The sequence below is a fragment of the Phyllobates terribilis genome, unplaced genomic scaffold (assembly GCF_046119375.1).
Source record: "Phyllobates terribilis strain yellow unplaced genomic scaffold, ASM4611937v1 Scaffold_10__3_contigs__length_209671492, whole genome shotgun sequence".
Classification (NCBI taxonomy): Eukaryota; Metazoa; Chordata; class Amphibia; order Anura; family Dendrobatidae; genus Phyllobates; species Phyllobates terribilis.
Genome location: NW_027362770.1, coordinates 17,221,795 through 17,236,035, shown reverse-complemented (window position 1 = coordinate 17,236,035; position 14,241 = coordinate 17,221,795). Strand labels below are relative to the sequence as shown.

At 44.9% G+C, this 14,241-nt stretch overlaps 1 protein-coding gene across 5 annotated transcripts in view; it reads left to right on the top strand.

Moving 5' to 3' along the window:
* DOCK2 (dedicator of cytokinesis 2) overlaps nucleotides 1-14,241 on the top strand; it is a 1,661,574-nt gene that overhangs the window by 1,585,089 nt on the left and 62,244 nt on the right. For 3 of the 5 annotated variants that reach the window (XM_073649510.1, XM_073649507.1, XM_073649506.1), the window contains 2 exons: nucleotides 5,562-5,682; nucleotides 6,655-6,744. In XM_073649510.1, the coding sequence (XP_073505611.1) occupies nucleotides 5,562-5,682; nucleotides 6,655-6,744 (211 nt within the window). The remainder of the gene's footprint in view (nucleotides 1-5,561; nucleotides 5,683-6,654; nucleotides 6,745-14,241) is intronic. The other 2 variants (XM_073649509.1, XM_073649508.1) reach the window with 1 other exon arrangement.

Below are 14,241 nucleotides of genomic sequence, written 5' to 3'. Positions count from 1 at the left end.
CGGGAAAAGAAAAGAGACCACCTGGCCTGCCTCGGGTTAAGATGCTGCGCCGTCTGTAGGTACGAAAGGTTTTTATGATCGGAATAGGATGTAGGTACGAAAGGATGTTTAGCTCCCTCCAAGAGGTACCTCCATTCCAAAAAAGCCATCTTAATAGCCAATAATTCTTTGTGACCGATCGTATAATTCTTCTCTGCTGGAGAGAAGGTCTTGGAGAAGAAAAAACATGGTCTCATCCGACCGTGTTTATTCTTTTGAGAGAGAACCACTCCGGCTCCTACAGAGGAGGCATCGACCTCCAAGAAGAATGGCTTGTCCACATCTGGGCTATGGAGAATGGGAACTTTAGATAAATAGGATTTAATCTCCCGGAACGCCTCGGGTGTCTCCTTAGACCAATTCTTGGGAACCACCAGTGTGGAAAAATGTGGTATGAACTGCCGGTAGTAATTAATAAAGCCCATGAATCGTTGTACCGCTTTAAGAGAATGGGGCTCCTGCCTGTTCTGTACTGCCACCAACTTTTGTGGGTCCATAGCCAATCCCTTACTGGATATGATGTAGCCCAGGAACGGTAGAGACTCTCGTTCAAACTGACACTTCTCCAGCTTACAATATAAAGATATAAAACCCTGCGAACATCCTCTCTGTGTGTGGAGAGGTCTGGGGAAAAAATAAGGATATCGTCAAGATAGACTACCACGGAAGATAGCAGCAAATTCCGAAAGATATCATTGACAAAATCTTGAAAAACCGCCGGGGTATTGCATAACCCGAAAGGCATGACGAGATACTCGTAATGACCATCACGAGTGTTAAAGGCTGTTTTCCACTCGACACCTTCACGGATTCGCACAAGGTTATATGCCCCTCGCAGGTCCAATTTAGTGAAGATGTTAGCCCCTCGCAACCTGTCAAATAGTTCAGAAATCAGGGGTAGGGGGTAATTATTCTTGATGGTGATGGCATTTAGTCCTCTATAATCAATGCAGGGACGTAAATCACCCTCTCTCTTCTGGAGGAAGAAAAACCCCTCTCCCGCAGGAGAGACCGATTTTCTGATAAACCCCCGGGCCAAGTTCTCTTTGATATAGTCAGACATGGCCTGGGTCTTGGGTACAGACAGGGGGTAAACCCTACCGCGAGGAGGCTCTGCGCCGGGGACCAAATCAATAGGGCAGTCATATGGTCGGTGAGGAGGCTGAGTGTCTGGAGCCTTTTAAGACGTCCGCAAAACTCCGATAATGCTCAGGCAGACCGGACAAGTCAAGCGACGGCTCTGAGACTACCCCCCGGGTGGCTGTAACCATACATTGAGGCACACAATCCTTACCCCAGGAAGAAATTCTCCCTGTATTCCAATCAATGTGTGAAGAGTAGCGAAGCAGCCAAGGAAGACCCAATAGCACCTCATTTAATCCCCCGGGGATAATAGGGAAGGAGATAACCTCCCGGTGACCCTGAGGAAACGACATGGTGAAGGGGGCTGACTGGTGAGTGATTTGTGTGTCCAGCAGAGAACCGTTGACCACCCTGATGTTCATTGACCTTGGCAATAACTCCATAGGAATGGCATGCCTCTGGGCAAATGTAGATGACAAAAAATTGCCATCGGCTGCCGAATCCACCCACACCTTGGCAGTAATCATGGTTGTTCCGAAGGACAATGTCACCTCAAACAGTAATTTGGAGGAAGAAATCCCAGAATCTAACATACCCCCTCCAACGGTGGTTAGACTCCCTTGTTTCCCAACCGCTTGGAAATCTTATTAACGGGGTACTCCAAGAGATGTGCAGGTCGGGAACGAGAGGGTTTAGACTTAGTCCGGGATATATCCATAACCTCAGACTCCGGGTTGGGAGTCGCGGGTTTGGAGATAGGTCTAGAGAAAGAGGGTGCCAACCGAAACTGAGGTCTGGAAACCTCCAGCTCTAACTTGCGTACTGCATGATGCAGATCTATCCGGTTAGCGAGAGTGATTAACTCTTCCAGAGAGGTTGGAATCTCCCTGGTAGCTAGAGCATCTTTAATATGCCCAGCCAGCCCCCTCCAAAACACCGGGATTAGCGACCACTCACACCAATCCAGTTCAGCTGCAAAGGTTCTGAACTGGATGGCATAGTGGCTGGCGGTGGCCGAACCCCGGATCAACGCAAGCAGCTTAAGAGCCGTATCATGCGTGACCTGAGGACCCAGGGTTCTACATATCTCCCCAACATGGTGTGCTAGTTCCTGAGATCTTGAAAATGTAACCAGTATATGGCTAGGATGTACGATAACTCCATAACTCCTTATGAAATTACAGCTCTCATTTGATTGAGGTGTTTGATTGAAGCAGCTATAGAGCTTGGACTCCTGGCAGAGGTTCATCCTGCCAGGAAGGCTTTGGAATATGCTAAGCTACTGGGGAGTGTGAGTTTTTTCGCTTTGAAGTTTTTGAGGCTGGACCACCTGCCAAGCCAATTTCACGTTTTGAAGAAAGTATATAATCTTGGACCGGAAATGATACAGTCAATTGGCAGGAAATTATATCCCCCATAGTTTTGAAAGGGCATTTTCTAGAAACAAGCAGCAATGGATGTTGCTGAGTGAAAATTGAAAATCTGCATTTGTTGTGCCCAGCACATTATAGTGCACCCTATAAATTAAGCAGGCTCTCATCGCTACAGAAATGCCAAACATATGGACGCTAAATGTGGTTTAGGTGAGGCTCAGCAGGGGGGGGGGGATTCAGATTTGGGAGCTCAGATTTGCTGGATTTCTTTTTGGGGGAGCCATAGCGCTTTTCCAGAGACTTTGTGCTACCTGTGACGTGGAAGCCTCCTATTTTTCTTTGGACAGATGATTGGGGACTTGATTTTTTTGTAGATTGAGTTGAAGCTTTTATTGGGAACATTTTACTTAACATTTTTGACCATCATTTATTCAGTCCTCTACGCTGTGCATTTACATCATAATATCTGAATGATGTGATTCAAATGAATCTGCCAATGGATCCATTCACTATAATGAGACAACAGAGTTACTCTGGACTCCATCTGGCCTCTGTTCAGCCATGTCTGTCGTTTCAGATATACACAACACTGTGGCTGACTGTGCTTTTATGCACACGTAAAAAGGCTTCAAAAGATGGACATCGCCAGATCACAAGCCAGATAGAGTCCAATATGACTCAGTCTCCCTCATTATAGGGAATCTTCTGTCAGAGGTTCTGTGTGAATCACGTATTTCAGAAATTTACACGGAAATCCGGGTGTAAGCACTCAGCATAGGGCACATGATAAATGTTAGATGAGCCTTCTTGTAGGCCCATCTGTGGAAGGCAGAATATACAAATCAACCCCAGGTCAAGAATTGGTTTTATTTATTTTTTTACGTCATTCCTTGTGTGATAAGACGGCTTTATTCTTCGAATTACAGCGGTTGGTGGAAGCAATGTCACTTTTCCAGAACCGTTGTGCTTCTAGTATCACACACTTAAAAAAACATTTTTTTTTTTGCAAAAAAAAGTTTTTTTATCACCATATTTTTAGAGCTATAATTTTTTTGCTGCCAGAGTCTTGTGAGGGCTAGTTTTTTGTGGAATGAATTTATTGGTACCACTATGCAAATTGCCTCTTCAGAGAAAAAGAGGACTTGTACTCTATAGCGCCACCTATTGGAAGCAGCAATCCTACAAGTCACAATCAACGAGTCGTGCAATATGACTTAGGATAAAAGCCACTATACCACTATAACATTTTTTAATTGCTTTCTATTCTGATATTTGGGAGGCAGAATGAACAAAAAACAGCAATTCAGGAATTGTGTTTTTTTTTTATTTTATTATTGCCTTTCACTGTGTGGTAAAATTGATAAGGCAGCTTTATTCTTCGGGTCAGTACGATTACATCAATACCACAATTATATTATTTCTTTATGTTTTGCTGCTTTTACATAAAAACTATTTTTAGAAAAAAGAATTGTCTTTGCATCACTATATTCTGAAAGCTATAGCTTTTTTTTATTTTGCCGCTGACAGCTGTTTTTTTTTGGGACAAGATGACGTTTTCAGAGATACCATTTTTATTTACATTTGACTTTTTGATCTTGTTTTATTCTACTTTTTGTTCGGCAATATAATGAAAAAGCATAGTTTTTCTGCTATGTTTTTAATTTATATTTTTTATAGTGTTCACTATAAAATAGTTTTTTATAGTGTTTAACTAATGGACATATCAAATATGTGTACTTTTTGTTTATTATTGTGTTTACATAAATATACGTATTTATTGGTATAATATTTTTTCTTTTTTTTTTGCTCTTTATTTTGTGATTTTGTTAAGCATTTTTAAAAAAAATTAAATCTTTTTTTTTTTTTACTTAGTCCATCTATGGGACTTTAACTTTTATTACTCTGATCACTGATATAATGCATTGCAATGCACAAGTATTGCAATGCATTACAGCTGTCAGTGTTACACTAACTAAACACCTTTTGGACACTGCTCCTGGTTTAGTCTAACAGGCCACTGTAGCTGACAAACATAGGAGTTCATTACTTGACCTTCTGCTACCATGGCAACCATCGGACTCCACAATTATGTCACAGGGGTGCCTATAGGGTGGTAAAGTGAGACCCCTCCCTCTACTATCCTTCTTAATGCTATGATCGCTATTGAACGCAGCATTTAGAGGGTTAAACAGCCGAAGGCAATGCGGGCACCGTCACTGACTGTCACTGCCGCAGCTTGGCTATCACTAAAGCCTAGCTCCCTGCGGTGATCGTGCGGGCATAGCATATGTGCCCGCATGATCGCCAGGATGGACCAATATGTTCATTTGTAGGAACGCAGTTATAAATAGTATGGAATGGTCTGTCCAATGTCAGAAAGGGGTTAAATCATGGAGCTGATTGAAGAAGAAAATAGAATGATTCCATCATAATCCTAGAAAACAATCTCAAGTGATTAATTCCAGTGTCTGTCACGGTCTGATCAGCACTATATTCATTTACTGTATATAGTTTACAGAGTTATGTTGCACACTTATTTTCTGATACAGCAATTACCAGGGGTTGGTCACTTTCTCTTGTTTCTGCAGCTTTCCTCACAAACTGCACAGCACTCCTGTCCATAAAATGGCTGCTTATGAAGGAGCATGTGACCAGGCCTGTGCATCAGCCTTCTCCAATTGTAAGACACCTCGCATGAGAAAGATGTTTTTCTATTAGACAAGGTTGATGGACAAGCCACATGCTTCTCCATCAGCAACCATCTTAAAAACAAAAGTTCTAAGTGCTTTATTAGGAAAGCTGCACTAAGAAAAGAAAGTGTCTGAGCCCTTTAACTGTTGTTAACTTGTCTACCGCAGTGAAATCTGATCAAGTTATGTCAAGAGGCTTGTCAGCAACTGTTGGTGTCCATCACATGATGCATCTAGCAGTATGTTCTGTTATAAAATCTTCGCCATTCGCCAAAGCAGATATTTATAGACAGCTAGTATTGTTGTTCAGCTGTATAATATATATATATGTAAATATATATATATATTTATTTATATGCATGTGTTTATTTTGCAGCTTTCAAGGAAGCAGGAATATATGAGTGACACCAACCTCTTGGATCATATAACATCACCACAAAGCACATCTGTTCTAAAGCAAATGAGCTTTGCAAGTCGCTCAATGCCAATGATCCCAGGTAACATATAATACTTTTTTTTACAGTTTATTGTGTCATATCATATTCATGGGATGAATTATGTCAGTATGAAATATATCCTGGTATTTTCATCTTTTTTAGGAACAAAGATGTTAACTGGTATATCTGGTCAAAACCAAAGATATAAAGAAGTTATCCACTACCCTAACTGATTTTTTTTCAATAAATCTTGCACTTATGTGCCTCTAGTGACATCTATATTTTTTTTAGCAGTATTTACTTGTTATCATGCTGTTCCTCTTTGCTGACTGCAGCTCTGGGGCACACATACTGTAGATGACTTCCTCTTGCCCGACTTCCTGTGTTCTATTACTACAAGTTCCATCATGAATTGGAGTGGCCTGTAAGCTGGCACCTGTCACACCCACTCTATTACCAGTGACGCAGTCCAAGTACCTACTGCTGATGAGGTGAGATCACATCAGTGTCACCAGCACCAAGCACTGCACACAGCTATGGTAGTAAAGCTGGTATCTGTTCCCCTTACTTACAAAGTATATGCTAAACTGTATACAGTGAAAAGTATCAGTAATGGGATCAAATAAAAGATTTATTGCCATATTTGTGTTTGCAGTGCTTGGTGCTGTATTGTCTGTGCTTGTGATACTGCCTGCTTCACGACACAACAATAACGTCTTGCCGTTGGGCGACTAAAGAGTAGTGATGAGCGAATGTTCGAATTCCGATCTGAAAAGTTAAATTCGACATGAATATGGCTCTTTCGTATTCGTGATCGGAAACACAAGCATTTTTTCTTAAAATCGGCAAAAATTGGTAACATTCCGCGAACAATGATGGGAAAATTATTGCGGTGCTACTATAGTGTTTTTAACAATTTGGCTAGCATACTGCTTGTGTATGATGAGCGGGGGTACATGTTTGATGAGGGGAGGGGCTGGGGAGAGCTCATGGTTGCTTGTAATCTTTTTTTTTTTTTTCTTTAACTTTAAGGGTGCAAATCGTGGCTAGCCAGTCAGAGCGCAGGAAGCATCCATACTATCCAGACAAAAGGGCTTCTGCCATTGGCTGCTGAAATCACAGGTCCTCTCTATATAAAGAGCTCCATTTTATGCATGTCACTTGTCACAGACGCTGCTCCTGTGTAATGAGATATTAGCTAGATAGTTAGGCGGTTGCTTAGAAGACAGATGTTTTAGATAACTAGTCTCCTGTGTGCCTGTGAAATCGACCTTGCAGCAGATTTTTTTCTTGTGCTATTACTGAGGTTCAGACACAGACAACAGGGCCCATGTCATAGAACTGTGTTGTGCACTGTTTGTATTTTGCTCTATGCACGAGTATCTCTTAAGGCTATGTGACCACGAAGCAGAAATGCTGCGGATTTTTCCTGAATGTCTCTGCATCTCCCTGGCAGAAAAAATGCATGCAGATTTTACATGAGTTTTTCCTGCCAGGGACAAGCATTTGTAAAGCGTTTTTAACATGCGATTTCGCATGCAGGCTGTAAAGCGCTTCTCCAAGCGATTTTAGCATCACTTGGAAAGTGCTTGACAACTTGGTCACACTATATAAATCCATGCAACCGGCATGGATTTATGTTGTGTGACCAAGTTACGATGCTGCAAATGCAGCATCAAAAGTAAGAAAAAGAATACAAATGTTAAAACATAAAAAAAAAATTATACTCACCTTCCGATGGCTCCCAGTCTCCTTCTCCGATGCGTCCGGTGTCTTCAGGGGCTCGGAGTGTTCTAAAAAGGACCTTCCATGATGTCATTTAGTCATGTGACAGGTCACACGGTCATAACTCAGTAGAGGGAAAAAGTGCAATAATTTGACTACTACATGCAAGAACCTTCACATGCGCAATCAACATGATTTACACTGCCAATCTCACTGCAACGTTGGAAATCAATGTTGCAGATGTTGGGAAGGATTTGTGAGCAGCAGAGGGCAGTTGTTGAGTACCAGCTTCAACACACCCGTTTGAATTCAGTTCATCCTCTGCACATAAGAGCTGTTGAGTGGGCATGGATGTCTGAGGACTCCACCAAGATGGTGAGCTGCAGTGACACCATAATTAGCGTCACCATCCCGCTTCTCTGTCTACTGAAATGCTTGGTGCTCACAATTGAAGAGGAGGCATTGTAGGCAGATCAAGGAACTATACTGGGTGATACTACACAGCCCAGCTTAATCTCAATGTGGATTGGGTGATAATGAGGAGAAGGAGGAGGAAGAGAACATGGAAAGTCTTCCTCTTGGTGAGGACAGGTAAGTCATGGCTGTTTTGGAAGTCGTGATACCGCTCTTTCAGTCTGTGGGAAAGCTGTATGAGTTTCGCTTAATGATGACCTTGAGTGGCCTAAACCGTGGCTTTGCTTATGCAAGTTATTTCTCAAAACGCATTGCAGATCAGGCCATTGCCAAACTCTGTACTCATGAAATTCAAGGCACAAAAAAAGATCTCTGTGTGTCGATGCACCACCGCGAAGTGTGAGTTGATGTAGGACGGGCTGTCATTGCTTATGGAACAAGCTGCGTTAGAGGACTTTCCTCGGAGAAATGACAGCCGGAGTAGATACGGTTCCCCTCTATTCCAGTCCTTTCACCGAGTTAAAGAATATAGCTGAGATGAAATACAACCACCAAGAGGCAATGTAAGACTGAAGAACATTGGGCCCACCAGAGGATTTGATTCTGAAAGACCACCTTTCTCCCCCGCTCAAGAGCACCATAGCAGCTGCAAGGTTTGTGCTATGAACTCTCCTGAAGGAGAAGTCAGGGCCCACTGACGGAGTCTCCGGTTCATTGGTGGGCCCGTCCAACCCTGCAAAGAAGCAGCCCTGGCTAAGAAAAGTCTGTGTGAAGGTTCCTGGACATTTTGTTACGCTCATGCCCGGACTGACTGACGTGAGCGTGGTTAGTGGTTACTGGTCCCACTGGGCCACGAACTGAGGAATGCCAGGAGGGGCGTGACTAGGGGCCACGCCAGATCCGACGACGAGCACACGGCGGCTCAATCGACTCCTTGGTCTGAGGAGGGACGTGGCAGGTGGCCCAGGTGCTACTCCAGGTCAGACCCCGGTCACAGCTGTTGACCACAATGGGGAATGCAGGAACGGGCAGGCACAGCTGGTATGCAGACAGGTGGGTACTGGCAGGCACGGCTGGTATGCAGACTGGCATATACTGGCAGGTAGGAACGCAGGCTGGATAGGGACCAGTACAGACTGGGATACAGGAACAGATCCGCGGGTGCGGTGGACTAGCAGAGCAGAACCGCAGGTGCGGTGGACAAGCAGAGCAGAGCGAAACCGCAGGTGCGGTGGACAAGCAGAGCAGAGCGAAACCGCAGGTGCGGTGGACAAGCAGAGCGGTGCGAAACCACAGGTGCGGTGGACAAGCAGAGCAGAGTGAAACCGCAGGTGCGGTGGACAAGCAGAGCGAACTTTTGCAGACTGTGGGTGGGTGGCTGGCTGCATACCTGCGATTACATTCCAAGTAACAGAAAACTAAGGCGATGGATGGCCTCATCATCATCACACCCTGCAAGGTTTGCGCTATGAAGTCTCCTGATGGAGAAACAAGGGCACACCGGAGGAGTCTCCGGTTCTCTGGTTGGACCATCCAACCCTGCCGGGAAGCAGCCCTGGCTAAGTAAAGGCTGTGTGAAGGTTCCCGGACATTCTATCGCTGCTTTTTTACTGCGGACTGGCTCCAGTAATCCATAAGATTGCAATCTATAAGATCCCTTCACAGGCTCCCAATTGCCCAGCGTATCCAGTTCAAACTACTAACACTGACGTACAAGGCCACCCATAACCTTTCTTCTCCATACATCTCTGAAGTAATCTCCCAATATATTCCCTTATGTAATCTTCAATTCTTCCAAGATCTCGTTCTCTCCACACGTATTTGTTCCTCACCCAATCGCCTCCAACACTTTTATCAAATATCCCCCATGCTCTGGAATTCTGTGCCTCCACATGTCCAATTAGCCACCCCATTCGGATCCTTCAGACACAACCTGAAAACCCATCTCTTCAAGACAGCCTACAGCCTGTCATTGCCTCACTGCCACCCCAACACCACCAGAGCTACTGCAACTCCACAACCTACCGTCTCCTTCTCCACCATCCTGTAGAATGTAAAGCCCCAAGTGTAGGGTCTATAAGACTTAAGATGCAATATGGCACCTTGGCAAAGCCCATTTATGTTCTCCCTCTGATATCTAACCATGGCAAACAGGTCATGCTGGAGAAACTTGCACATACTGCCACTCAGTGTCTTCAGCTTCTTTGTAAGAAACTAATGTTTGCTCAACCAGTCTACCAAATAAAATTCCTTAGGTACGGAAATTGTGGATAGCTTTGCTTCTGTTACTGGTTGCTAATACCAAACCGTGGCTTGCCATTCACTGGATATTCCTGGCTGGTTGGAGACAAGCTCATTCCCACAGAAAAGTACCAGCAAGCTAAGGAGATGGTGGCCTCTATCATCACAAAGGAGTTTGCTCGTTGTCTAGTAGTCTGGCTTTTATACTAAAGATCCTGCTCAATTTTATAGTTGTAAGTGAGCACGCAGAGACTATGGTTTCTGCAGCAGTGCTTCCAGGCCAGGATAGTGGCAGAGAAATTGCTGTACCATCAGGTTGAGGATGCGAGCCATGCAAGGCACGTGTCTGAGGTTGCCCCGGCATAGGGCCACCATCGGTTTTGCCCCATTATTGCACACGGCCTTCCGTTGCTCCAGGTTCAGTGGAGACCGCCATTGCTCAAACTTAGCCTGGAGAGCTGTCCACAACTCTTCACCTGTATGACTGCGATCTCCAAGGCATATTAATTTTAACACTGCCTGATTGCGGTGAGCCCTGGCTGCACAGTACGGAGGTGGTGGGAATTATCTCTGCACTGTTAGAACATGAGTCTCATTAAGGCAGAGGTTGAGGGCACAGGTGGAGGCCCTAGAGGCCGTGGAGGATGCAGAAGCACTGGAGGAAGAGTTAGATACCGAGGTTTGTCCCACAAGCCTTAGGGATTCCAACACTTGCTGTCTAGTGACACCTTGGTGTCTAGTGGTCTAGTTCTCCATCCCCTTGTGTGTAGTAGTTTATTTCTCCAACCCTAGCTGTTTAGTAGGTTAGTTTTCCAACCCCTGTTGTCTATTAGTTTAGTTCTCCAACCCCTGTTTTTTATAAGTTTAGATCTCCATGTTCTGGTGTGTATTTGTTTCATTCTCCAACCTTAGCTGTTTAGTAGGTTAGTTTTCCAACCCCTGTTGTCTATTAGTTTAGTTCTCCAACCCCTGTTGATTATTAGTTTAGTTCTCCATGTTCTAGTGTGTATTTATTTCTTTCTCCAATCCATCCATGCCCGCCCCCAGGGGTTTTCCATGTTCTAGGGTGTATTTATTTCTTTCTCCAACCCATCCATGCCCACTTAACGTCTGGTGACGAGGGCTTGGATTCTTCTCGAACCCTACTTCATCCGGGCACGGATCAAGTGAAAAATTTTTTAGGCATCATTACACATGCTTTCCCCCGCTTGAGTCTGTGAAGCTTTGGATCAGACCTCTGATGCCCTGGAATAGAAAGTGTGAACAGCTCTGCAGACTCGCCCATCTATGCTTCCCCACAGTCAGTTGGCCAGTTGGAGAGTTGTGATGCGGGTGAAAACAAGGGTAATTGGGGTGCCACCTCTGAAGACTGTACTCTGTGTGATGTTAAGATGGAGGAAGAGGAGCAGAGGTCACTTGTTGCAGTGCTTGTCATCTACTGGAGCACATGTTCTTCCTTCCCCCCATCTACAACGCGTACCGCTATTCGACTGCCAAAGAAAGGGAGTGGAGTCCAGTAACAGAAGTTTTCAAAAAATGCTGCACAATTGCTCAATGCAGCAAAACAAACCTACTTCTCATCTCTCATATCATTTGTGTCTCAGAACCCAATACAGCTATTTAATACTTTCAAGTCCCTCCTCTGTCCACCAGCTCCCCCTTCCTCTCCTCTCTTCTCAGCTGAAGACTTAGCCTCATTCTACAAGCAGAAGATTGACAACATAGGGCAAAGCTCTTGATTAAAGACCCAACAGCCCCTTCTCATAACGACTCAACTCGCCTCCTCCAAAACCAGCTTCTCCGCCATGATGGAAGATCACCTTTACTCCTCAAATCATATCTCACCACCTGTGAACTTGACTCAATACCATCCCACTTCATTCCAAACCATACCACAGTCTTCATCTCAAGCCTAACCCTTCTCTTCAACCTGTCACTAACAACTTGCATGTTCCCCTTATGATTCAAACATACCTCTATCACACCCATCCTCCAAAAGCCCTCCCTTGACCCATCCTATATTTAGCTATTGCCCCATCTCACTTCTCCCCTATGCCTCCAAACTACTGGATCAACATGTCTATTTTGAACTGTCCTCCCACCTCTCCTCCTTCTCCCTCTTTGACTGCTTACAATCTGGCTTCCGACCTCACCATTCCACTGAAACTGCCCTGACTAAAGTCACCAACGACCTACTAATGGCCAAATCCAAGCAAGACTACTCTGTCCTCCTCCTCCTAGACCTGTCATCTGCCTTTGACACAGTAGACCATACCCTCTTACTACAGACTCTCATCTCTCGGCATCACAGACTTGGCCCTGTCTTGGATCTTTTCATACCTAACCGACAGAACATTCAGTGTCTCCCACTCACACACCACCTCCTCATCTCACCCCCTATGTGTCGGTGTCCCCCAAGGTTCAGTTCTAGGACCCAGGCTATTCTCTATCTACACCTTCGGCCTGTGACAGCTCATAGTCTCACAGCTTTCAGTTTCACCTGTATGCTAATGACACACAGATCTACCTCTCTGAACCTGATATCACTTCCATGCTAACCAGAATCCCACAATGTGTGTCCTGTATTTCATCTTTATTCTCTGCTATATTTGTAAAAATTAACATGGATAAAACAGAATGCATCATCTTTCCACCATCTCATTCATCCCCCCCAACTGACGTATCCATCAAAGTGAATGACTGCCCACTCTCCCAGTCCCGGAAGCTTGACTCTGATCTGTTTTTCAAATGTCAGATCCAAGCCCTTTCTGCTTGCTGCTGACTCCAACTCCAAAGTATCTCGGGGATCCGCACATTCCTCAACCATGAATCTAGAAAAACACCAGTGCATGCACTCATCATCTCCCGCCTCGACTACTACAAGCTTCTACTCTGTGGCCTCCCTTTACCACTCTCGCACCCCTCCAATCTATCCTAAACTGTGATGGCCGATTAATGCACATGTCACCCCACTATTCCCAGGCTTCTCCCCTCTGTCAATCCCTGCGCTGGCTTCCTGTTGCCCAGATACTCCAGTTGAAAAGCCTAACTTTGGCATACCAAGCCATCGAAAACCTGTCTCCTCCATACATGTGTGACCAAGTCTCCCTGTACTAGTTACCTGCACGCAACCTCCAATCCTTCCAATATCTCCTTCTCTACTTCCCTCTTTTCTCTTCTTGCCACAATCGCATACAAGATTTGTCCCATGCATCTCTCCTACTGTGTAACGCTGTACCTCAACCTGTCAGACTGTCACCTACCGTGGAAACCTTGAAAAGGAAGCTGAAGATCCACTTCTTGTGACAATCGTACAATTTGCGGTAACCCTCACTCCAGCATTCCGCTGCACGACTAGCTGTACCTTGACCTACTGTATCCTCACCCATCCCTTGTAGATTGTGCGCCCTCGTAGCCATGGTCCTCTCTCCTCTTGTACCAGTCGGTGACCCCTTTTCACATGTAACGCTCCACGGAATAAATGTCGCTGTAATAGTAATAATAATTATATTACTTGTACTCTGGGTCAATTGATGGCACTTTCTTGGTGTCTACCCCTAATTTGATGTGTTTTGGCATCTTTTGGGCTCGTTTGAAGGTGTTGTATATGCGTTTTTTTGTCCCCCCATTGAATCCTATGGTGTTCGGAAATGTTCGTTGAATTAATTGACGAATAAATTTGGCTAATGTTTAATTATTCGGGGAACATTTCCGAGCCGAACATTGAAATGTTCGCTCATCTCTATCTCTTACCTCCTCTCTCACCCTTTCACAGCTCACTATCTTTCCTACACACTAAGACGGGATTACATTGGATCTGGTCTTCTCCAATCTCTGCTCCGTGCATGAACTTACCTAACTCCCATCTCCTGCTATCTGAACACAACCTTCTTTCCTTGTCTGCTAAGAAATGTCACCATGCTAAGGATAACCATGCTTATTACACTTATATCCAGCAAATTATGAAGAATTTTTATTCATCATTTGCCCCAATTTCCTCCCTCTCATCTACCAACTCAGCTATGAAACTGTAGCGCTGTTGTCTCTGCCTCCTTCCCGGCAGAGACGCCGACCCCCTTACTGTTGTGGCCCCGGCCAGGTGGCTCCCGTGCTGCCGCTCGTCTCCCACGCTGGCCATGTCTGGGGTGCGCGCACTGCGCGCAGCTCCCCGGACACTGTGCTTAGGGCACGCGCATGCTCCCTGTCTCTTAAAGGGGCCGCGTGCGCCGCCCTAAGATG